At 40.9% G+C, this 26,415-nt stretch overlaps 1 protein-coding gene across 2 annotated transcripts in view; it reads left to right on the forward strand.

Annotated features, from left to right (window-relative positions):
- Positions 1-26,415, forward strand: part of RNF150 (ring finger protein 150) — a 346,382-nt gene that overhangs the window by 241,630 nt on the left and 78,337 nt on the right. For both annotated transcript variants that reach the window (XM_020989851.2, XM_020989852.2), the window contains 2 exons: positions 2,705-2,776; positions 3,191-3,273. In XM_020989851.2, the coding sequence (XP_020845510.1) occupies positions 2,705-2,776; positions 3,191-3,273 (155 nt within the window). The remainder of the gene's footprint in view (positions 1-2,704; positions 2,777-3,190; positions 3,274-26,415) is intronic.

Genomic DNA, 26,415 nt, shown 5'->3' on the forward strand with positions numbered 1-26,415 from the left:
GATATAAGTGTAAGTTTGGGGCACGTTGAGTTTGCAGTTCCAGCATTACATCTAGACAAGGGCCTATTGTTAAATTTTTGGTGAAATCATTTACACTTTAAAAATCAGTAAACACTATACATCAGGGCTTGATTTGTTGTCTCATTGATTGTGTAGACTTAAGAGCATGATGGAGTAAAACTTAATAATGCAGAATAAAGTAAAAAATGTTTCCTACTTATTTTTTTTCCCCAGAAAACCACAGAACATTCTGACATTTAGGTAAAGATAGTAATAATAATGATGATTTTTTTTTAAAATGTACTTAGCAACGTGCTAAGCACTGAGAATAGAAAAATCAAGACAATTCCTACTCTCAAGGATCTCACGTTGTAATACGGGAACAGAACACATACAGAAGGTTCAAAAACAAGTTGGATGGAAGCATCCAGTGGTCCTTAGGGTGGAGCAGCAAGACAGATGGCAGTGCATCTTCTTTAGTGTTATTGCCACATCTGTTTGTGATGTTTAGCTATTTGACAGTAACAAGGATTTTGATGGTGATCAGTTTCTTTTCTGGGTCTTCAGTAATTGGGATAGTTGCCAAGGGGCAATGTCTTGCTTCCATGGATATTGACTGTGGAGGCTGAGTTGAAAATAGGGCTAATGGTCTGGGCAGCAGGGGTGCAGTAAGGTGGAGCAGGAGGGAAGAGGGTGCCACGGCCATTTCCAGGACTCTTGCTATCTCCCATTCCTGTAACGCATACTTTCCTTACCTCTGTCATAGAATCCCTCTCTTCTTTTAAGATGTAGCCTTGCCCAACTCTCCAAACCCCTAATGCCCTCCATCCCCAAAAGCCTTGTTTTAATTATTTTGTATAAATTAGTATTTATTAGTTTGTTATTTATGTTCTATATATTTTTATATGTACTCATTTTCTCCCCCATAAGAATATAAAGTCCTTGCAATGAGGGATTGTTTTATTCTTTGTACTTACATCCCCAGTACCTACGTAGTACATAGCAGACAGCAGTTGCTTGATGAATACGTGTTGATTGATCAGTTGAAAAGTCCTAGGCTGTTGCCACTGAGGTGGGAGGGGAGTTGGTGGTTAAGATGGTGGTAGTGATTTGGCCCACCTGGCAATGCTACCCCTGATTCCACCTCAGGGTAATTTGATTCTTCATCTAGTATGGCTTGTGGAAGTCGGTATTGGTGGGGGCAGGGTTGGTGGCAGGCCCCTATCCCACAGGGGTTGCTCCCCCAGAAGATGACTACAGGCCTATGGTCTAGAGAGTTGTGTTATTCCCAGGTCTCTGGGGCTTAGCTCCCTGTTGGTTAGCAGTGGGGATTGGTGGTGTCAGGGATGGTCCTCGTGCCAGTGACTAATTTTTCATTTATGTTTATGGAGATAAAATAATAATAACTGACATTGATAATGGACCTTGAAAATTTACAAAGTATTGCATTATTTTATGAGTTCCACAACAATCCTTTTAGGTAGGTGTTGTAACTATTATGATATGTTCTCATGTTAGAGGTGAGAAAATCTGGGCTCAGAGTTTGTCACTTGCCCATGGTAACAAAGCATGTATACAAAGCAACAGAGATGAGATTCAGACTGGGTCTTCCTGACTCCAAGTCTAGTACTCTCTCTACTATTCCACACTTGGAAATACAGGACTAGAGTTCAATAAGGAAGTCAGAACTAACAAATAGAAGTCATTTGTAGAGAGCTGGAGTGAATAAGGACTCTTGGAGAAGAGATTGTAGAGAGAGATCAAAGCAAAGTCTGAAACCCTTGAGCAATGCCTTCATGGGGTATGGAGAATAGGATGAGAATGAAAAGATGGTAAAGGTGATAGAGACAAAGAAGGATTGGCCAGAGGGATAGGAGAAGAACGAGAATGAGGCATGACACGAAAGCCACCCAGCCCCAGTGTCAAGAAAGGGCCCAGTCAGCACTTTATGTTGCTTATGAGAGCAGTCACTGGACTAGTGAGGTTCCAGGGCCTGGAAATGAGGTCATTGCCCTGGAAATGTTTGACCCTGATTAACTTACTCAGCCTGAATCTCGTTCTCCATCTTTAAAATTGAGAGCTTTACTAGAAAAGTGTTAAGGTCCCTTCCAGCTCTAATGTCCTGTGACTGTATGATGAACACTTTCCCTAAATAAATAAAATGGAAAACAAATTGGAATACCCAAGAAGTGGGACAGTAGACACCAGATGCACTCCAAGACTATAACTACCTAAGGCAATTAAAATGAAGAGTTAAGACGACTGTGTGGACAATCAAGCAAAACCCCCTGCTATTACAAAGAAGTGGATGATTGGGATGGCCTTATTATCCAAATTAGCTCACCTCACAGCCCAGATTAGCCCAGTAATTGCTCATCTTCCCACTTGATTTTGCTTCTGTGGGTGTCCGCTGGATTTGGAATCACTGAGGGCCAGCGCCTTCTTGTCTCATACTCTGCTTTAGGGCACATAAGCTAACAGGACTCAAATTTCTGTGGAGTGTTTATTAGATGCTACCTTTAGTCTTTCCCTCCATGTGGCCATTCTTCATAGGTACCATTTCCTCCTCTCTCCCTGCTATTTGCCCTTTTCATTCCCTTTGTGATTTCATGGCAGCTGGCCCCGGTTTATTTAAGAACATTGTGAATAACCAGCCTGGAGGTCTGTGTCTTAATGACTAATAAGCAGCTTTTACCTTTTTCAGCGTCGTCTGGGAGATGCTGCAAAGAAAGCCATCAGCAAGCTCCAGGTCAGGACCATCAAGAAGGGTGACAAGGTAAATTCCCCAGCTGTCATTTTCAGGGTAGACCTGTGCTAAAGTCACTTCTTGGCTCTGCTCAAGAAGAGCAGGGGGAAAATGAATAGCCATGCAAGCATCCACAAGACCAGCATGTAACAAAGATGATTTATAGTAGGCACAGTGGTTTCATTATAAAAACACTGGCAATGAGCAGGACTTAAGGGCTCTGGGGGTAAATGTTGGAGGATGGAAGGAGCACATATATGATAAATTGCCAATTCAGAAAACCAGCCCAGGCCCCACTGAGAGGTTTGCCCCTCTCTTTGAAGATCCGTTGTAGAATGGAGTCAATGGCCCACAGTAACTTGACTTAATATATAATTCAGGTATCTACAAAAGAAGATTAACTAAGTGAAGGAAACAGGTTGATCTATTCTCTCTTTGCTGTAGGAAACCGAGCCTGACTTTGATAACTGCGCAGTCTGTATTGAAGGCTACAAACCGAATGACATTGTACGGATCTTGCCCTGCCGGTAAGTCAGCCAGGTTGCCTGATAGAAGTAGCTGGGTTTTCCTGCTTTGTGCTCAGATGTGGGCCTTAGGTATGCCGTGACACACATAACGGATGATATAATGGACTTGGAGACAGGAAGACTTAAATTGAAATCCTGGCTTTTTTGCTTACTAACTGTATATCCATGGTCAAGTTGCTTATTCTTTCTCACCCTCAATTTCCTCATCTGTATAATGGGGGGGTCCCAATGGCTTCTCAGGCCCCTTCCAGCTCACGATCAATGATCCTATGACCCTACAGTTATAAGCTCAATGATGGCATAGACTGAGTCTTATCTGAACTTCAAACTTCCTCCAGAGCCTAGCACAGTGCTAAGATGCAGAGCCTATGTTTTTTAACCAATAAAGCAATTTATTAATGAATCTAATGTGGTTTGTCCTACTATTTCTTGCTGGCAGCTGCCACCTGTCTGGCAATTCTTTTAGGTCTCTCTGTGTGTCTGAGGTATCAGCTTCTGGTCCCCATCCTGGTCTTTCTCCATCATCCTGAGGTCCTCCAGGTCTTATAGGACCCTTTGGGTCACACTCTTGGAGCCTCTGCTGAAGTGACTGGACGTGACCTCATTGTACTGGTGTCCACTGTATATCTCAGTCGTGAATCTCATACTTGCACCATCTCAGAGGTACAGGTAATAGGCCATGGAGGAAGCCTGTGTGTACAACCAGTTCTCATCATAGGTCACCAACTTCATGTGTTTAACTGATTTGACTATGCCTACTCATTAGGAAATTTTCAGCTTCCCTGACTTTTTTTTTTGAGGTATTCGCCAGTAAGTGACTTGCCTAGAGTCAAACAGCTAGTAATTATTTGAGGTCAGATTTGGACTCGAGTCCTTCTGATTCCAGGGCCAGTATTCTACCCACTGTGCAGTCTAGCTGCCCCCATTTCCTAGCTTTCTGAGAAAGACAGCCAGGGCCCAGACAAATCCTGCTGGTTTGCATCCTTCACTGTGACTCCAGGCATTGTGGGGGTTCCAGTCTGCCAGCCAGGGAAAAAGGAGCCTAGAGTCTTAATAAGCATTCGTTGAGTTGAATTACAATTGGCTATCACACTGGCAGAGTAGTGAGAAGGCTACCTGTGGAGTCAGGCAAACCTGGGGTCAAGGTCCCTTTCTGACATATACTAGCTCTGTGATCATGAACAAATCACTTCATCTCTTAGAACCCATGTCGCTCCCTAATACTAAAAGCTACAAGGAAGACATCAATGGAGGGAACTTCTACCAGGGGTGGGGAACCTGTAGCCCCCTTAAGGATTTGTTCTGTGAAGTCTGGATTCAGTCAAAGGGCCATGCTTGAGCTTCAGGTTCCCCACCCTTGTCAAGCATTCCCTCACACACCATGAAATCACAGTACTGGACCAAAGAAAAGAAAATCTCATTGTCTCAGGTTGGTCCAGCCCAATCCTGCATTCTCAGTCCTTTATATAGTTTTTGTTTCTGTTTAAACTGTGCTGCATTTTTAAAATACCATTCTCATTTTCTATGATCTTGGGAGAGGAACATACCATTCCCCATAAGAATATTACTGTGATTCATGTTTTCAGTAAATTCAGAGTCCAGAATAAGGCAGGAAGGTCATGAGGCTGTACTCTCTGTATTGGTCAGATCACGTATTGGACATACTGTGTCCAATTCTAGCTGCTATACTTACAAATCTGCAACGTGTCCAGAGCAGGATGGCTAGAATGATGAGTGGCCATGAAAACATACCGTGAAAATTAGCTGAAGAAACTGGTGATATGTAGCTGGAATAATAGAAGACACAGAGAGATGTTAATTACTGCTTTTAAATATTTACAAGGCTATCATGGAAAAGAGAAATTAAACATTCTCATTAGCTCCAAAGGGCAGAATTAAGATTTATATCCTAATTGTGAAAGTTAGATGAAGGCAGATTTGCTTTGATAGAAGGAAAAAACTTCCCAGTGATTAGGGATGCCTGAAAAATGGAATTTAAGATGGCAGGTTCTCAAACACTAAGAATATTCAAGTCATGGCCAAGCACAGGTTCATAGACTAGAGCTAAAGTCATCTAGACCAGCCTCTTTTAGGGAAGCTAAGTGGTGCAGTGGATAGAGCACCAGCCCTGGAGTTGGAAGGATCTGAGTTCTAATCCAACCTTAGATACTTACTAGCTGTGTGCCCCTGGGCAAGTCACTTAACTCGGACTGCCTCAACAACAACAAAAAAAAAAAAAAAGAAAGAAAAAGAAAAAGAAGAGAAGAGCAGCCTCTTCTTTTATAGCAGAGGAAGCTGAGGCCCAAGAAGCGTAAATGTTTTTCTCAGGGTAACACAGGAAGTAACAGGGACCATATTTGAACCCAGTTCCCCTGGCTCTAGACAGAGATAATGCTATTTTTTACTATACCATGCACCACTGGTCAAGGACCTCACAAGGAGTAGGGAGTTGACTTAGTTGACCTCTAAATTTTCTTCCAACACTGAAATTCCAACCTCCTACAGTTGTATGATTAGCCAGCCATTGTCAGAGAGAGAGAGAGAGAGAGAGAGAGAGAGAGAGAGAGAGAGAGAGAGAGAGAGAGAGAGAGAGAGAGAGAGACAGAGAGAGACAGAGAGAGAGAGAGAGAGACAGAGAGAGAGAGAGACAGAGAGAGAGAGAGAGAGAGAGAGAGAGACCACTGCCTCAGTACCTGGTGACAGATATAGCTAAAGAAAGACTGGTTTTCTCTAACTCCAAAATCATGGTGTTCAAAGTCAGAGCCTGTCTTTGGCAAACTCTTTTGTAGCCAAAATAATAAAACATTAATAATTTTGTAAGAAAAGAATGACTAAAAGGTCAGAAGGAGGCCAAGAGTATTTACAAAGCTGATGGTATTTCCTCTTCCTCTCTTCTGTGATAGTAGCACATCTCCCCCATTAAAAGGCATATGGGAACATTTTCAGATATGGCCAATGTGGGAATTTGTCCTGCTTAACTCTGTGTGTGTATGTGTGTGTGTGTGTGTTTGTATGTGTGTGTATGCACACACACATACACACACATACACATATATACATATATATTTTACAAAGGTTTTTTAATTGTTGTTTTTCAGTTGGAGATGAATGGCAAAAGGTGTGAGGGTATGACTAAGGTTGGGATAGGAAGAAAAGAAGTGAGGGAAGGAAGATAGAGATTCACAGTTCCATGTCTTTCATTTCCCTCCTTTTTAAATTCTGCTACATAAATGGAAATGCTCATTTTAGTTAGTGTTTGCATAGTTCAGAATAAAAATAAGCCTTAAAAGAAAGAAATATACAGGATATGTATATAAAAAGAAGGCATCCTTTACAATATTTGGATTGAGAGAAGAAGGGAAAAGAGGAGGTGGAATATATAAGAGGTAAAGGAAATCCACTCAGATTAAGAAGTAGAAGCTTTATGACTTCAGAAAAACCTGGAAAGACTCATATGGTCTGACGCTGAGTGAAGTGAGCAGAACCAAGAGAACACTGTACACAGTAACAGCCACGTTGTGCTGTCACTAATATTGATAGACTTACCCCTTCTCAACAATACAATACTAAGACATCTCCAAAGGCTTCGCGATGGAAAATGCTATCCACATCCAAAGAAAGAACTATGGAGTTTGAATGCAGATTGAAGCATACTATTTGCTGTTTTTTTTTCTTCTGTTGTGTTTTGTTTCCTCTTTCTGGCGATTCCTGCTATTCTAGTTCTTCCTTACAACACCACTAATGTGAAAATATGTTTCATAGGAATGTATATGTATAGCCTATATCAGATTGTGCACCATCTTGGGTAGGGAGGTGGGGAAGGTGGAGGAGAAAAATTTAAAACAAAAACTTATGGAAGTAATTGTTGATAATTCAAAATAAATTAATTTTTAAAAAAGTAGAGGCTTTAGAAACTCTTCTTCTCCAACTATAACATACAGCAGCAGTGTGATAGTCTAGTGCAGGGTGGGGAAACTGCAGCCTCGAGGCCATATGTGGCCCTCTGGGTCCTCAAGTGCAACCCTTTGACTGAAGTCCCACGTGGCCTCAAGATCACAGGTTCCCCACCCCGGTCTAGTGGGATAGAAGACGTAGGTTCAAGTCCTCATTCTGGCACTTGCCGTACTTTGGATATGGACTCAACACACCTAGGTTACGATTTAGGCTCTGCCGCTTACTGCCCGTCTGTCTTGCTTTCTTGACATCAGTTTGCTCTACCATGAAATGAATGGCAAGAAAATAGGATGCAGCAGCAGTGTGCTTGTCTCTGGGATCAGGGGACCTAGATTGACATCCTGTGTCTTTTGTTTACAACCTGTGTGATCTTCAAAAAGTCATTTAAACTCTCTGGACCTCTGTTTTCTCATCTGTAAAATAGAAGGATTGAACTAGATGGCCTCTACCATCCATTTACGGTCCAAAGGCTAAACGCCCATTAAGGTCCCCTCCAGCTCTGAATCTATGATTCTGTAGGCTTATGAGGTAATATCTCTGAGCCTGTTTGTCATCTGTAAACTAGGTATAATAAAGTTGACACTGCCTGCCTCGTAGAACTGTTGGAACAAAGTGCTTAATAAGCATTAAAGCATGATGTAAGTGTCAATTATTATTATTAGTGAATTGTGTAGGCAATGAAAAAAACTTTCGATACAATTTGATTATTTGTTCAGTGTCTCTGATGACTCTTTTTCCCAGTGTGGTAAAAAGACAGGGTTGAATCTAAACTCTGTTATCATGCGGGTAATAATCAGGGTCACCCTGGACAGGTCTCTTCCCTTCTCTGGGCCTCAGTTTCCATTTCTGTAAGATAAAGGAGTGAGACTAGCTGATCTCTAAGGTCTCAAAGCTCTAAAGTGGCTCAGAACAAATCACCTGCCTAGGTTTGGGGCTGCCAGATTCTATTCAGGACTGTGTTTTGCAGTGAGACACATAAAGACCCAGCAAATTCCTCTAGTACAGCTACTGTATGTAACTGCTTTTCCTCATTCTTCCATGGAAAGCTTACTGGCCTCCCTTATTAGGTTAGAGGTATACAACTTGTATGAGGATGTAGGGACAGCTAGGTGGAATGGATAGAGTGCTCCACCTGGAGTCAGGAAGATCCGTGTTCAAATGCAGTCCTAGACACTTCTTAGCTGTGTGACCTGGGCAAGTCATTTAACTCCGTTTGCCTCCATTTCCTCATCTGTAAAATGAACTGGAGAAGGAAATGGCAAAAAAGTCCAGTATCTTTGCCAAGAAAACCCCAAATGGGGTGACGAGGAGTCCGACACAACTGAAACAAATCGGCAACAGCATGAGGACTCACTGCCTTCCATGACAGGTATGTGAATTACAGGGTACCTCTCTGAGGGACATTTTGTAAAAGTTTGGACAAGCTTCCGAGCTAGGAGAAAGTAAACTGGCTTCTTTCCCTGTCCTACTTAACTATGCGTGGAAGCTTTAAAGATATATTCATTCATGCAGCAAACATTTATTAATCACCCACTGTGTGCCAGAATAGTGCCCATTACTAGGGATATGAAGACAAAGACAGAAGTCTTTACTCTTTTTTTTTTAATCCTTTGGGGTTTTGTTTTGGTTTTGTTTTGGTATTTTATTTTTTTCCCCAGTTACATGCAAAAAACAATTTTTAACATTTATTTTTAAAACTTTGAGTTCCAAATTCTCTCCCTTCCTCCCTCCCCCACCTCACCCCATTGAGAAAGCAAGCAATTCGATACAGGTTATACATGTATAGTCATGAAAAAGAAGTCTTTACTCTTAAGGAACTTCCATTCTACTGGGGGAAAACAACATGGACACAGATAAGTAAATACGAGTGTGTGTGTGTGTGTGTGTGCGTGTATGTACACACACATATATACATACACACATATATATACACACACATATATATACACACACATATATGCATACACCCACATATATACACATACATACACATGTATGTGCGTGTGACATATACCCAAAGCAGTGAGCAAAGAACAGTGAAAGAGCATTAATGAAAATAGTCAGTGATGATCACCAAAGTACCCTGCAGCTGAAGAGCAACTTCTGAGGAAAACCTGAGAAGAATATGATCAGGCCCTGTTTGATCGTGACACCCACATTATTTGTTTGCCTTTTAAATCCTGCATAATATAAAGTTCAAAACAGCTGACTCTTTTACAGAGGTCTTCCATACACTATTTAGCTTTTCTTAATGAATTATTCAATCCCCTCTTTACAATTTAAACTTCTTGGAGAGACTAGCCAATAGCAAACAATCAAATAGGCCACACGGAAATCTGAAGCTAGAAACCGAGGGGGGGAGAATCATTCAGAGCTCACAGATCTCATTTTCCTTCTCCATTGTCTCACCCCAGGCCCATGGCGTTTTCTGTTATTCCTTTGTTACATAATCACGCGTGTTCCCGTCCCAGCCCTTGATTCCTACTGTGAATGTCTCCCTACTGTCCCAGGTCTGCTGTTAAATGCCACAATACATTGGCAATCACCCTGCACCTGTTGTTTGCAAGCATCTGCTGATCTCAAGCTGTCAACACCTAATATCCATTCCTTGGATCTCTCTCACTCTCTATGCAGATTTTTAAAAAGCAAGATCATTTCATGTCTGCTGCTTGTTTCTGCCAGACAAGTTTCACTAATGGATGCTCTCATTCCTCTTGGTTGGATCATTTCCTCTGGAGCATTAGGGTAACCGTGTGCCCATGAACTTCAATATTCTCGCGTTCCAGTTGTTTGCCAGGCTAAATTACCCATGGAATTCTTCATATATCCTATGATGTAGAATGATTTCCAAAATTGTCCAAAGCCATCCAGCCCTCTATATTAAGTGTTCTCAACATGGAGCCCACAGATATGTGTGGATAGATTTCAGGGAGTCCATGAACTTTTTTTAAAAAATATTTTAATATTTTTAATTTTATATTTTTAACTTTTTAATATTTTAACTACATTTCAATGTAATTGTAATTTGAAATTCTGTGTATTTTATGTTACGCTTTTAAAAACATCATTCCAAAAATGGGTCCACATGCTTTACCAGACTGCCAAAAGGTGTCTGTGCGTAGAAGAAGTGAATAACTTCTGCTCTGTATTCTTTGCCGTATTCTCATGTATCTCTCTGCTTTTTGCCAGCTTTCTGGTTCAGTCTTACAGAGAGCCTCATTATATAGGAACTGGTAGAACTAACTGGGGATATTTGGCCTGTAGAAAAAAAAATGCAGGAAGGAATGACATTCCTCTCATGTTCTTTCTTTCTCCTCTTCTCTACAAAGTAAAAGCTTCATTTCACTCTCCTTTGATCAAAATTTAGTAACGTTTCTCCCATTCTTTATTCTCTTGAATAATGATTGGAATTATATCTGATTGTTCCATTTTTGCCTTCCACCTTCTTTTTTTTTCTTGTTTAATCCTTCTTCCTCAAGTCCCTGTTGCCCAATTCTATTATCCTTGAACTCATGGAAATGATGCTTCCTGAAAAGCTGAGTTTGGAGGGAACTAATGCACTTTCTGTACCAGGAACGTAGCAGCACAGTGTCCTAGAAGGAGACAGGCCTGTTATTTGTGGTTTGGGTCCTAATGTTGAAATAACACTGTCATGGTTTTTTTTGGATCAAATGATGTAAAGTACTTAGCATGGTGCTTGGCACATAGTAGACTCTCTATAAATGCCTGTTCCCTCCCCTAAGGAAAGTTGCAACACCTCTGGCCAAGAAAGAATTCTTTTGCTTTTTTGTTAAGCAATGGTGGATAAGTGCCCTTTCCTATGGACATAACTTGGTCTTTCTTATCTCCAGCATTCTCCCCCATTAAAGATTCCTGCAGCAACATGTGCCAGTCTTTGATTTCAGGAGGATATCAGTGGTCATAAAAGTTCCTTTTCCCATTGACTTGCAAGCAGGCCAGCACCAGAAAATCAATTCTCTGTCACTCTTTTCTTGTTTGAATTTAAGCATTGTTCATATCTTTGAATATTTACTGTCTGTTTGACCTTGGGCAAGGTACTTTCTCTCCCCATCCCCTCCCTGGGCCTTAGGGTCCTCATCTGTTAACAGATCAGAGAAGTTCAAAATCAAATCAAGCCAACAAACATTTGTTAAGCAACTGCAATGTGCCAGACACTATGCTAAGCAATGGGGATAGAAGTACAAACGTGAAGAAAGAGTTTCTGGCTCACTTTCCTCATTTGCAAAATTGAGAAAGTGTTTCAACTCAATGTCTTCTGAGGTCTCCACCAGTCTAAATCTGTGAAACTAAGTGGTCATCCCACCTTCATTTGAAAACTTCCAGTGGTTGGAGGCCCACTGTGTACAGAGGCAACTCATTCTGCTTTCCTAGATAGTTGCTAATGACCCTTCCAATGCTAAATCCCATATTTCCGAGATTATTATTCTAATCTACAATGTTATTTTAAAAATCTAGCAAATACAGCTTCGGAACAAACAGATCGGCCCTGACCCAGATATATGGAGTCACTCAAAAATGAATTCACAGATGAGAAAATGTCCTCCCTCTCCTTTATTTGTAGTGGTGGGCAACTATGACCGTGGAACATGGTATATCTTATCTGATTCACTAACACTGAAATATACATATATATGTGTGTGTGTATGTATGTATATGTATGTAGATGCATATATATTTCTCTGAACTGCTTTTTCTTTCTTATATGATTTAGTGCATAAGAGAAAGAGATGAGGTATTCCAAAATAAAGGGGATGTAAAAACAAAAGATAAGTATAAAAAAATATATATTAAAATCTTCTTCAAGACCTTGCATTGGCTCCAGTGCATCCTCCTTTGGGTAAGAGTGGAATTCCCCGTCAAAAGCCCAATAACCAGTCATGATGTTTAATGTCGAAGAGTTTCACCGTGAAGCAACAACCTGAAGCATGAGAGCTCAGAGCCCTTGGCTAGCTCAGAGAGACCATGAAACAGTTCTTAAGCTCATTGAACACTCTGCTTTGTTTGGTGGCAGCTTGTCTCTTTATAGGGATATTTGGCCCTTCCTTCAATGTGCTGTCCATTCTCTCCTCTCCTTCCTCCATTAAGATTATCATAAAATTTCACTTGAACCATTCCAAAGATTCACTGTGCTCTTGGATGGTGGGAATGGATCATATTCTTTCTGAAACAGGGCTACAGTCTTTCCAAGGCTAGAGCGTAACTAACCTCATTAGTGCTGAAAAAGGCAAAGCAAGGATTGAAAAACAATTAAGTGGGAAACTGAAAAAAAAAACTGCTGCCTGGGTTTTTTTTTACCCCAACAAGTAGCTTTCTGCAGCAAATGAAAATTGGTTGGAGCATCAATGCTGCAGGTGACATTAACAGAAAGGCACTTAGGATGCAAATGGAGATAAACTAGCACTCTGATTTGCACTGGGATTTCTCATGGTCTTTTAGGTAGAGTTAGAACCATAGATAATGCTTTGAGGTGGGCTTCCCAGGGTAGAAGAAGAGATGGCAAGCTCTTTGGTATCAGAACAGCATGGGCACTGAAAACCAATGAGGAATCTATTTAGGAGTCATCTCCTTCCAGCTGTCCTCCTTTCACAGCAAATGAAACTTTTAGCTAAAAAAAAAAAGTCACAGACCTGATTATGACAACTCTACTCTTGCCTGCGGCCAGGTAGCTATTTCTTCCCAGGAATAGCTAAGAATAGCTAACATTTATATGGCACATTAAGGTTTACAAAATGCTTTTCTTCTACATATCTGATTTCAATCTCCCAACAACCCTATGAGGTAGCTACTGTTATTATCTTCATATTAAAGAAGAAGAATTTGGAGCTCAGAGAGGGTAAGTGACTTGCCCTATTGTCACCCTGTCTCTAAGTGTCAGAGGCAGAATTTGAACCCAGGTTTCTCCTAACTCCAAGTCAATTACTCCAAGTCAACTGACCCTTAAGCTAGTATTTTCATGGCTCAAGATTCTAGTTTCCTCTTATGTAACATAAGGAGATTGGGCTGTATGGTTTCCAAGGTCAATTCAACAAACATTCAGCAATTCCAAAAGTGCTTCCAAGGGTAGGGAACCTGCAGCCTCCAGGCCACACGTGGATTTCTAGGTCCTCAAGTGTGGCCTTTTGACTGAGTCCCAGTTTTATAGAACAAATCCTTTTATTAAGTGGATTTATTCTGTGAGGTTTGGATTCAGTCAAAGGGCCGCACTTGAGGACCTAGAGGGTCACACGTGGCCTTGAGGTCCCAGCTTCCCCACCGCTTAGGCAGTCTACTAGAAGCCTGGGCTCAGAGTCAGAAGAACCTGAGTCTGGAGCAACTGGGTGATTCAGTGGATAGAGCACTGGGCCTGGAGTCAGGAAAACCTGAGTTCAAATCTGGCCTCGGACACCTATTAGCTATGTAACCCTGGGCAAGTCACTTAGCTCCAATTGCCTCCAAAAAGAAAAAGAAAAACCTGGGTTCAGATCCCACCTCTGACATTTACAAACTAGGTGATCCCAAGCAAGTCTCTTTTTAGACTCTCAAGCAACAGTGTAGGACTGACCTACTAAGTCCCACACTCTCTGGCTAGCCAAACTCGCCTTCTTGCTCTTCCTGACATAAAAAATTCCATCTCCCATCTCCATGCCAATGAACAAGTGGTCCCCCATACCTAGAATGAATTCCCTCTTCACCATTCCTCTTAGAATTCCTATCTTCCTTTGATCCCAAGCTCAGATGCCACTTTTTTTTTAGGCAATTGGGGTTAAGTGACTTGCCCAGGGTCACACAGCTAGTAAGTGTCAAGTGTTTGGTCTGAGGCCGGATCTGAACTCAGGTCCTCCTGACTTCAGGGCTGGTGCTCTATCCACCGCAACAAGTAGCTGCCCCCTCAGATGTCACTTTTCACGAGTTCTTTCCTGATCTCTGTAGCTGGTGGTGCCACCCCCACATTACTTTGTATTTATCATCTATGTGTGCTGTATGTATTTATTTATTTTGAACATACTTATATCTATACTTATTGTCTTCCCTATAGAATGTAAGCTCTTTGAAGGTAAAGGCCTCTTTCATTGTTGCTGTCACACCCCCAGCACCTAGCACACTGCCTGGTACATAGTACCTACTGAATTTGTTGATTGACTGATTGATAGGTGCTAGTCTGCCTTGGTGATGGGAGTTCCTACACATCGTTTCCCATGCTGAAGAAATAACAGATCCTTACGAGTGATTAGATTAGATAATATTTATAAAGTGCTTAGCACAATGCCTGGCACATGGTAGGTAGGATAAAAATGCTCATTCCCTGCCCTTTCTCCCACTGGATCCACCTGTGTGCCAGATGTCATCCTAGTCACTGGAGATGCAGGGTCCCTGTCCACAAGGAACTTACATTCTTCAGTCGGGCTACAATATACAGCCAGATCCCTCATATTTGTGAATATTGTTGTTGCATTATTCAAATTCACACCATATTTTTCCACCGGGCTAGAACCAATTACCATATTTTACATAATTATAACTTCCAAAAGTGTAAATGTGAATACAGACAACCATCTCAGGGGATTCATTATTCCCACTAATGGAGTCCTAGCTAAGTACATGCAATGTATATGCAAAGTACAAGAGGCAACAAAGCTTGCTTAGAGCAGACTGGTCTCAAAACCTGGGTGATGTGAGCTCAGTGACACATATCACCCCTGACACATGTTGTCTCTGTGACCCCTGGCATATCACATAACCTCTCAGTGCTTTGAGGTTCTGAGTTACAAAGAGGGTGCCAACCTGCATTGGTAGAGTGAGATTTACACACACACACACACACACACACACACACACACACACACACAAACACACACGTAACCAATGAAATCACAGATCCAGACGCTCTGCCTATGTAAATTACAGCTAACGTGACATTTCTGTGTCTCCTCTTCCCCCTGAAATTTCCCTAATTTTTCCCTAATTTTCAGTTTTTGCTGATCCTTGTACATCCCCAAATGGTCCCCAATTAATTCTTAGTACTGACCAGTTGGCAGTATACTTATCCCTCTCAAAAAGCTGACTTGAAGTTTCAACTGAAGTTTCCCAGAGTCTTTATGTGGCAGCCTTAGGCGCCCACACCCTTATCTGGCTCTGACATTCATTCCTACAGCTCCTTTTTCCTGGGCACAATCATTCATTTACTTTTCCTGCCTGCTATCATCTGATTCTAAAATGACTCAAACCATGAATCACATTTTAATATTTGAAAACTCAAGAAATTCTAATCAAGGCCATTTGAATCGCTGAAAATAGACACTAGCTGTTCCTGAGTGGCTCTCCCCCAGAAAGCAGCCTCCCTTTAGAGGAGTCCCATGCATACTGTAGAGCTGGCAAGCCTGGAATTTCTATGCTTCTTGGGACTCACCAACATCATGGAACATTGTGAACGAATCTGGCTCCTAACTCAGATCCTTGTCACACTTGGACTTAGAAACAGTGACTAGCTCATGTCTGGGCCCTGCAAGAATAGCCTGGTCTGATTTTATTCTTTGTGAATGTTAGCAGAGGGATGAGGGCTAGACCCATGGATAGAACCAATGCAAATCAGCACTTGCTCTTTAATCTGTAATCTTTAAGAGTTGCCTAGAGATGAAGTGATTTACCCAAGGTCACACAAATAGTATGTGTCCGAGGCAAGACTTAAACTCATACTTTCCAGGTTTTGAGGCTAATTCTCTACCCGCTGTACCACACTGCCTCTCAAGGGTTAGGTAGTACTTTAAGTCTATGATCCTATGACTTTTGACTAATTTTTATAAGATGTGAAGCTGCCGGAAGGAATCCTAGAAATTCTTTTCCAGGGGTTCTTAAACTGTTTTTGTGTCTTGGACGCCTTTGGCGATCTGGTGAAGCCCATGGACCCCTTCTCAGAATAATATTTGTTGTCTACATTTATAATTGAAGGAGATACTAAGTTTCATTTAGATTTTGATGAAAATGAAGGTGTCATCCTTTCTTGCCCACATTCAAGAATCCCCTGAAATCTATTCATGGATCCCTTAGCCGTTACTGTTCTCCAGGTGGACAATCCCCAATCTAGTGTGGTCGCTTTCAACCGACAATGTCCAACCACATTTTACAGAAGAGAAACCTGAGACACCTCCCTCCCCTCCCCCGACATCTCCAGGCAAAGACTAGAGAACCATTTGTCTGCTACACGGTGGAGGGAATTCTTTTTCAGGTGCATGTTGGACTAGGTAGCCAATGAGGTCTCTCCCAGCTTTGAAATTCTATAATTGTATGATGAGACTTGCAGAAGGAAGGCCCTGCAGGTAGTAAATTGCAGGCCTGGGATTTAAACCCAGGCCCTTTGGTTCCAAATTCTGTCTTTCTCATTGCATCACAGGATTCTGAGAACAGGTTATGGAACTGACTGGCACAAGGCCAGATCATATGGAAACGAGGAGGAGGAGCTGGTTATGGGGATAAATGGTCTCTGATTTGGTGCTATGGTTTGCTTTCTTCATCAAGGCAAACTTTGCCTTGTGGTTGGAGGTTTGAACTATAGTAACCTCTTTCAAGATAGCACTGGAGTACCAAGATCCTTCATTTGCATTAATCATCTTGACATGTCAGTTGAATGCCAACCACTGTTGGTGTCCAAGTCAAATGATATAATTAGACCAGTGTTGGATTCTAAGGACATAATCTCCCTCTACTTGAGTCTGAAGAAGTTAGGCAAAATAGAGAGAAGGAAGTGACAGCCTTTTTTCCCTTGGAACTTTTATCCCAAAGAATTGTGGTTTTCATTTCACTCCAAGTCATCCTCTTAGCAATCACTATGCCCCACTCTGCCTCAAGCCTCCCCCCTCTCCCATTCTGGAGCTTTAATCAAATCAGCTCTCTCATTGTTCCTGGACAAAGGATGTGTCCATCTACTTCCTTGTCTCAGGACTTGCCATGCCTTCAGTGGTCCAAACCTAAATACCCCTCTCTGACTAAGCCTTTCACAAGTATTACCTTCTTTGATCCTGAGAGTCAGGTGCTATTATTATCCCCATTTTACAGATGAGGAAACTGAGGCAAACAAGGTTAACCAGGATCACATAGCTAGTAAGTGTCAGGACAAATTTGGTCCTCCTGACTCCAGGGGCCAGTGCTTTGTCCACTGGGCCACCTAGCTGCCAAATAAAACAGTTCCTGTCATTTAAGGAGCTTGCATTCTTCTGTGGAAACCCATACAAATAAGGATAATACCTAGAAAATTGAGAGGGAAAGAGAAAGGAGATGGGGAGATTACAGATGGCTTCACAGAGAAGATGCCACTTGAGCAAAAACTTGGAGAGAGAGGATTCTGAGATGAGGAGGGAATGTATTCTAGGCATGAGGAATAGTTTGTGCAAATGCAGAGGTGGCAGATGGGCAGTGTCCAGTTCAAGGAACAGATAGATAAATTCCAGCTCTTCCTAAAACACTGGGAACTCAATATGTCCAGGGTGAGGGCCAGTGGGGGCAAGGTGAGCAAGCATGCCCAGCATTGCATTGTCTTACTTATTAGGACAATATCCAGGCACAATCTCTATGGCTGCCATCTTGGAAGCTGGATTACCTGAACAAATTAAGTATTTATATGACAATTAATGTCTAGTATGCTATCATTGAGTCTGCAGCATTTTTTTCTTCATGTTTACATAACTTTAAATAGATGAAACTCGGCAACACAGAGGCCAGAGTAGTTCTTACAGATTCATTAGCACAAAGGTCCCTATTATCAATCAGTCAACAATCATTTAAAGTAGTACCTTAGGTAGTAGGAATGCAAAGACAAAAATACATAGGCTTTGCTTTCCAGAAGCTTATTCTCTTATAAAATGTACACGTTTTATTTTTATTTATTTATATTTATATTATTATATCATTATATATTTGTAATATATTTATTATTATATATAATAATAATTATATTATTGATTATTATATTTATTACTATATTTACCTGTACACAGGTAATTCCCTGGGGGCAAGGTGGGGAGAGAGGCAGGAATCATTGTTGAGGGTGGGAGTGGAAAAGCCTTCCATGAAAGGTAGCACTTAAACTGAACTTTGAAAGCGTCTAGGGCTTCTAAGAGGCAGAGGTGAGGGAGTGCTTTCCAGGCATCAGGGTCACAGCCTGTGGAAATGCTGGGGGGCAGGAGATGAAATATTACATATGAGGAACAACCCATTTGGCAGGACCATAGAGATAGCAAGCTCGAGCAGAGTTTAGCAGGGTTCAAAAGGAATGGGACTACACCTGATTTACTTCATTCAATGCTAACCAAAAAAAAAAAAAGACAATTGTTTCATTAATGATGAATCTAAGGAGGACTTTGGAAAGTCTCTTAATCTCATGAAGTCTGATTTGTAAAATGAGGACTAGGAAAAAGGAATAGCCTCGTGTCATGTACCCCCTTTGGTAGTGTGGTTAAGCCTATGGACTCCTCAGAGAAATATTTCTCTCTTTTTTTTTTCATTCACAATTGAAGGAAATACTAAGTGAAAATAAAGATTAAATTTTTCCCCCATAAAGTTCATAAATCCCCTGAAATTTGTCCGTGGACCTGTGTTAAGAATTCTTGGGCTAAATGGTCTCTGAATTCCCTTCCAAGTCTTGTCTTATTCTCAATAATTTCAATGGATTTGCAAGCTCCTAAGCTCTTCAGCAGTGTAGATGGGCATCCATCTCTGCCCACTCATCCTGGTCAGTTCCTATCCATGACTCCCCATAAGTTTGCTACCAGAGTTATTCCCAGTGTACTAGCAGCCTTCCTCCATCTCTCCTGAGTGGAGCATGCAAAATATCTACTTTTAATCTCTCACTCTCACTGTATTACCAACTTATCTTTTATTCCCAGCATACATTTTCCTTTTTTAAATAGTATTTTTTTCCAATTACACATAAAGACAATTTTTAACATTCATTTTTTTAAAATTTTGAGTTCCAAATTTTCTGCCTCCATCACTCCCCTCCCCCCTTTCCTAAAACAGGAAGCAATGTGATATAGGTTACATATGTGCAATCACTAGCATACGTTTTCTTGATGACATCTTTTGCCACTGTTCCCCATTTTCTACAGCACTTCTACCATTTGCCTCTCATTGCCCTCTGGGAAATATTCTCTTTTAATTCTTGAGCAACTGTTGTGTTCTATGTCTCACTGACAGACAGCAGCTCTGGTAGAATGTTGGCGTTGAGTAGTACTTTTGTTCCTATGGGAAGTTGGGGTCATTAGAGGAGTTTTTCGGTCCAATGCAGACAGCTTTCCTTCTCTAGATACTCTAACATTCCTTACAGCTCTAGCTCTTCAGTTCTGGACCTAACGCTTTCCCTCTGTACTGTCTGTCCCAGGTAACTATCACTCTCTAGATTTTTCATCACTGATTCTAAATTTGAAGCACTAGCTCATTCCTTAACCTATTAAAGGAGTTTGCTCACAGTAGAAAATTAGGAAGGAGAGGGAGAACAGGAAGGAGGATATTTGGTGATTAGAAGAGCTATATACTGTGTAGTTCTGGGTAGGGAACAAGCTGGACCATGCTAGGGATGCATTTCCAAGCTCCCCTTTCCTTCTCATTCACTCTCTCCAGGATTTTTTCAGTTAAAACTCATTGTTGAACTCTTGATTCTCCCTTTCCCTCCCCTCTCATCCATTTCATTTCAGTAAACATTTCTTAAACTCCTACATAGTACAATGACACCAAACTGTACAATGACAAAAAGGACCTCATTCTATAGAGGGGGAGGGGAAGGAGGTACAATATATACACATACATACATGTATGTATTGCTAACAGGATTTTCACTGAGCCAGTCTCTAATCTAAGAATGCTTAAAGCCACACAAAGCAGATATGTACGTATGGGTGTATAAATGCTAATTTTCTTCCTTCCTACTCCAACCCTTCGATTTAGAATGAAAGAAAAATAAACCCTGTTGCACACTTATATAGGCAAGCAAAATAAATTTTACAAATATATACACACATATATATTTTATATATGTATTGTGTATGTGTGTGATGGGAGTGGCAGTAATCAAGTAGTTTAATTAATCAGTTTTAGAGTGAGGAATGTTCTCTTAGCTGAAGTAAAAGCACAAGTTATATATTTAAGTCACAACTGGGAAAGGAGGAGGGGAAGATGGATCACAAATAATCATTTAGTGGTTTCTCATGAGAAACCTACAAGTCCTACAATACAACAATTCTGGAGTCAAAACTTCGGGGGTTGTGACCACCTCCCCTAAAGTACAGAACCAGGGTTGTGTGATGGGAACAGGCTCTACAGTCTTTGATTGACTTTGCTTAAGTCCAATGATCGTGGGTGTTGTCAGAGTTTTGATTGATCAATTCAAGCTGCATTGTGAGCTCTGACTCCCAAGCCAGAGAGGCAGCTCTGAGAAAACGAAATTCTTGGTATATTCATTACACATATATCGATGAATATGAAAGTTATAAATTCCTTTCTCAGTATATATACACACATATATATGTATGCATATATGTACATGTGTATGTAGATAGATAAATTAGATACCAAGATACTTGTAGAAAATATGTGCAAAATAGCTGTAATATAATTTGAAGTGGGAATTCTATTAACTAAAAGAAATTACAGACTGCCACCTCCTCTATGAAGTGGCCCTTGAGCTTTGACATCGTTCTCAGGACTAGGCATTTCTAACAGCCAGCAAGGAATTCCAATATGCAATTTAAAATACCCATCCGATAGACACTGCAATATCATCATCATAATAGCTACCATTTCCATAGTTCTCTGAAGCTTACAAACCTCTTTACACATATTATCTCATTTGTTCTTCACAACAACCCAGGGGGGTAGGTGCTATTATTATCCCCGTTCTACAGATGAGGAAACTAAGACTGAGAAAGGCGAAGTATCACCCAGATGATAAGTATCTGAAGCAGGAATTGAATTCCTATCTGTATGACTCCAAGTGCAGCACTTCTTTCTTTCCATAACAATGCCTGGCTGTTGGGTCTCTTCACAAATGACTCAACATATGTCACTTTCCTCCCATCTTCTGTAGATCACTCTCCTTTAAGCTTCTCAGGATTATTTTGAGGATAAAATGTGCTAATATTTGCAAAGCACTTTGTAGAATTTAAAGGGCTGTATAAGGGCTAGCTGTTGTTATCACCCAGGAAGGGCCTGGACAGTTGGGTCTCAGGGTCCAGAAACTTCCTGCATCACCTTCTGCACTGCACTCTGTTACTGGGGAGGATGGGGAAAAGCCGACATGATCTGTATGTTTCACTAAACAAGGCAGAAGATGCTGTATTTTTAAGATTTTGATAACGTTGGCACGATTTCTTTTTTAAATATTCCAATCTTGGATGACAACAGTATGGTAAAGACAAATGGCTTTGAAGAATTAGATACTCTAATCAGCATAATGACCAACCATGATTCCAGAGGACTAATGATGAAACATGCTACCCACATCCTGATAGAGAAGTGAAGGACTCAGTACAAAATAAAACCACACATACATCCATATATATATGTGGATATAGAACATATGTAATATACTATATCAGATATGTACGTATGGGCGTATAAATGCTAATTTTCTTCCTTCCTACTCCAACCCTTCGATTTAGAATGAAAGAAAAATAAACCCTGTTGCACACTTATATAGGCAAGCAAAATAAATTTTACAAATATATACACACATATATATTTTATATATGTATTGTGTATGTGTGTATATATATATATACATACACACACATACACACACACACACACACACACACATATATATTTAAACATGGCCAATTCAGACATTTATTTTGCTTGACTTGACAAGTATGTAACAGGACCTTTGTTTTTTCTTTCATTCTAAATTGAAGGGTTGGTATAGGAAGGAAGGGAGGAAGGGAGGAAGGGAAGGAGGGAGGGAGGGAGGGAGGGAAGGAAGGAGGAAGGAGGAAGGAAGGAAGGAAGGAAGGAAGGAAGGAAGGAAGGAAGAAAGAAAGAAAGAAAGAAAGAAAGAAAGAAAGAAAGAAAGAAAGAAAGAAAGCATTTATTAAGTGCCTACTCTGTTATGGCGCTGTACTAAACACTTTTTGAATATTATTTCGTTTCATCCTCACAACAGCTCTTGGAGGTAGGTGCTATAATTATCCCCATTTTACTGTTAAAGAAACTGAGGCAGATTGTGATCACTCATCCAAAGTTATACAGCTAGTATGTATTTAAAACCAAATTTGAACTCAGCTTCCCCTGACTGCCAAGCCTAGCACTCTATCCGCTGCATCACTTAGCTTAGAGAGAGAGAAAAGAAAGCAGATTTTTTGATGATTGGATATTTTTTTAAATAAATATTCTCATGCTGATGTTAACAGGATTTTTACTGAGCTAGTCTCTAACATGAGAATGCTCAGAACCACACAAAGCAGACCTAGAGACAGGAGTGCCAGTAATCAAGTGGTTTAATTAACCAGTTTCAGAATGAGGAATGTTCGCTTAGCACAGGTTATATACTTAAATCACAACTGGGGAAGGAGGAGGGAAGGTGAATTACAAGTGGTTTCCCACAAGAAAACTACAAGTCCTACAATCAGCAATTCTGGAGTCAAGTCTTCGGGGGTTGTGACCACCTCCCCTAAAATACAGAGCCAGAGTTGTGTGATGGGAGTAGGTTCCCCAGTCTTTGATTCGCTTCACTTCATGAGGCAGAAGGACGCCAGTGATTGTGAGCCTGGTCAAAGTTTGATTGATCAGTTCAAGCGACATTGTGAGTCTGACTCACAAGCTGGAAAAGGCAGCTCTTGAGAGAACTAAATTATTAGTTAATTCATTACACATATCATGTTTATTAATATGAAAATTATAAATTCCTTTCTCATTGGAAAGAGTTAAGAAAGTAAGCAGTGTTATAGATGTTTACATATAGAAGGCAGCTTTTTGATGATTTTTTGTTTGTTTGTTTGTTTAGGCAGTGGGATTAAGTGACTTGCCCAGGGTCACACAGCTAGTAAGTGTTGTGTGTGTGAGGCCGGAATTGAACTCAGGTCCTCCTGAATCCAGGGCCGGTACTCTTTCCACTGAGCCACCTAGCTGCCCCAGCTTTTTGATGATTGGGAAAGAAGATAGATACACACACACACACACACACACACACACACACACACACACACACACACACACACACACATACACATACACACATACATACATTTAAATAGATATTCTCATGCTGGAAAGAGTTAGGAAAATGAGCATAGTATTATAGAAGGTTACAGTTGGTGCTCTTGGTTGAGATCTCACTGTCAGATTAGAGTGGGAAAGGAGGAGGAGGGAAGGAAGAGAGAAAAGGAAAACTGAAATAGAAAAACCAAACAGATAAGATGAATCTGGCTGGCATGCTTTTAGCTTAGCACTGAGCAGCGGAGGATTTAGGGCAATCCCAGGTTGCACTGAACCGATGGCTTCCAATTCACTCATCCATAGGAATAGCAATGGAGAGAAAACAAAGTTAAGAAATAGGAAATAGGAATGGTTCTCTAATGTTCTTCAAGGACCTGACCATTCAGATTCCATTCAAGTCTTCGTTGAATCCCTCTATCAAAGATAATCAGTGACAGTGATTGAAATTTTATGTCTCCTGGGTAGAGACTAAAACTCTATCTCCATTCTGTGCAGTGTATTTTATGCTGTTAGGCCTTAGTATCATTGACTAGTTATTAGCATCTCCCCCTCTGCTACTCTGACCGGAGGATGCCTCTCTTCAAAACCACAAAATTATTTTCCAAAGCAGCAGTGTTTATAGAAATAAAGATCAAAGGTGTGTGAGTCATTTAATGTCTACGCCATTTAACATCTTGGTGGATTCATCTGTTGTCCACTCCAGAGAGCACTTCCCAAAATGTTCATGCTCTTCCCAACAGCAAATGACCCCCAGAAGGAACTTCTCTCAGGTTATGTCACTTGTTACTACGTGACTTCATCCTATTAGGTCACGGGTCCCTTTTCTGCAAGATGAGAGGGCTGTGCTTGGTGACTTCTGCTGGCTCTAAATCCTATGAACTCCAGGAAGTGCTTCACAGATGATCCAAAATACCAGGAGCTGCTTTTCAAATCAATCTCACTGTGACTAACACAGATATATGCCAAGGGGAAGTGCATCAGCGTAGTAGTGGGGTAATGTAGTAGTTTAGGGATGCGGATCTTATGAGTCCAGTGCAAATGCACTGTGTTACACATTCAGTTGTGGCTCCTATATCGGAAGGTTTACCTTTTTAGTCCTTCTGTAGCAAGGGAAGTTAATGGAGCAGATGGGGTGGGAGGAAGAGATAGCTGGAAAGAGATTGTGGTGTAAAAGAGAGAGAGAGAGAGAGAGAGAGAGAGAGAGAGAGAGAGAGAGAGAGAGAGAAGAGAGAAAGAGAGAGAGAGAGAATGTATTAAAATATTGAGGAGGCAAGGGGAGAAAGAGGATAGACAAACAGATTTGGGGGCATCCCATACCTCATACAGATAATGCAAGTTTCATTAACCAGGAAATGTGGTTCAAAAATGGGAATCAAGTTTGAGGGGACTGGCTATATGAGAGTGTCCCTCGTCTGTCTTTCAGACCAAGCCTTGCCTGAAATTGAATTTTCTTTCTAAAAGAAGATTATTTCCCCCACATGAAAAGATCTTAGAGCAGAGCCACCTCCAGCTACTAACTCTTTTTAGAATTAAACCCAATTTTCAAATGTTTCTTGGTCACTGAGGCTTATATCTCTGTCAAAGACTTCTCTGCCTTCTCTTTCTGTTTTAGGGCTAAAAGGTCTGTGTGGCTTCCCAATTAATTTCCAGCAGTTAATTGCACAGGCATCATTCTTTTTTTTTTCTTGTGAGGCAGTCAGGGTTAAATGACTTGCCCAAGGTCACACAGCTAGTAAGTGTCAAGTGTCTGAGCCGCATTTGAAATCGGCTCCTCCTGACTCCAAGGCTCTATCCACTGTGCCATCTAGCTGCCCCTCACAGGCATCATTCTTGCAGAAGATAATTTCCCAACAATTTCCCAGGAACTCTTGGGTTCAAGGTCTACTAGCTTCTCAATTCCAAAACTTTTTATTTTCTGTGGAAAAGAGTAGGAGGAGAGAAAGGCCCTGCAACAAAATAAGGCCAAAAGGAGAAAGTCACTATCCATCTCCTACCTGGCTACATTACTGGCCTTTTATTGTATAGGTACCAGTAAAACCTTTTTGTAATTTTTGATATCTTTAAGGAAGGAAGGGAGAGAGGGAGTGAAGTGGGGAGGGAGGAAAGGAAAGGAGGGAAGAAAAGAGAGAGAATAGAAGGGAAGGAAGGAAAGAAAAGGAAGGAAGGAAGGAAAAAGGGGAAGAAGGAAAGAAGGATAATGTATGTAAAGCATGTTACAAACATTACAGCACTATATAAACCTTCATTATTACGTATTACCAACTAAACTGGCATTCTGAGACCCAATCCATTCTCCTTGGCTGGAATTAATTCCTTCCTCGCTGGTCCGTCAGATAGTTTGTCTTCCTTCAGGGTTAATCTTAAGTGGTTACTTATTCATGAAGCCTTCTAATTTTCCTTCTACAATCTTCAGTTGTCCTAGGAGAGAGTAAGTTCCTTGAGTACAGACTGTCTCGTTTCTGCATTTTTATCTGCAATACTCTGCCTATGGGAGGCACTTAATAGATGTTTGTCAGATTGAATTGAATTTCATAGTTTTAGTTTTGGCATTCTGGGTCAGTTGAGTGTAGGCCAAACAAACTTTTTTTTTTGGTCTTGACCGCCTATCCAAGTGGCAAAAGTTCATGGCCAGGGCACAGGACCTTATTGACTCATCGTATTTGGATTCACCTCTAAGACTCAGGGCTAGCTCTGAGACAAGGAGACTAGGAGGCAACATAGTACCATTAAAAGGATGCTAGATTTGGAATCCAAAAAACTGGGATCAAATGAGGCTCTTCTACTCACTTTCTACCTTTCTGACCTTGGGCCAATCACATCACTCCTCTTTGTCTCTGTTCTGTCATCCATATTATAAGGGTCTGGACTAGAAGACTTTGAAAGTCCCTTGCAGCTCTACATACCATGCTCCTATGAATTCTTAAATACACTTGAGAGAAATAGCATCAATGTGACAACAGATGCATTGGAAGTACATTAGGTAGTCCCAAA

Source organism: Phascolarctos cinereus, unplaced genomic scaffold, assembly GCF_003287225.1.
Source record: "Phascolarctos cinereus isolate Bilbo 61053 unplaced genomic scaffold, phaCin_HiC Scaffold_9;HRSCAF=440, whole genome shotgun sequence".
Lineage (NCBI taxonomy): Eukaryota > Metazoa > Chordata > Mammalia > Diprotodontia > Phascolarctidae > Phascolarctos > Phascolarctos cinereus.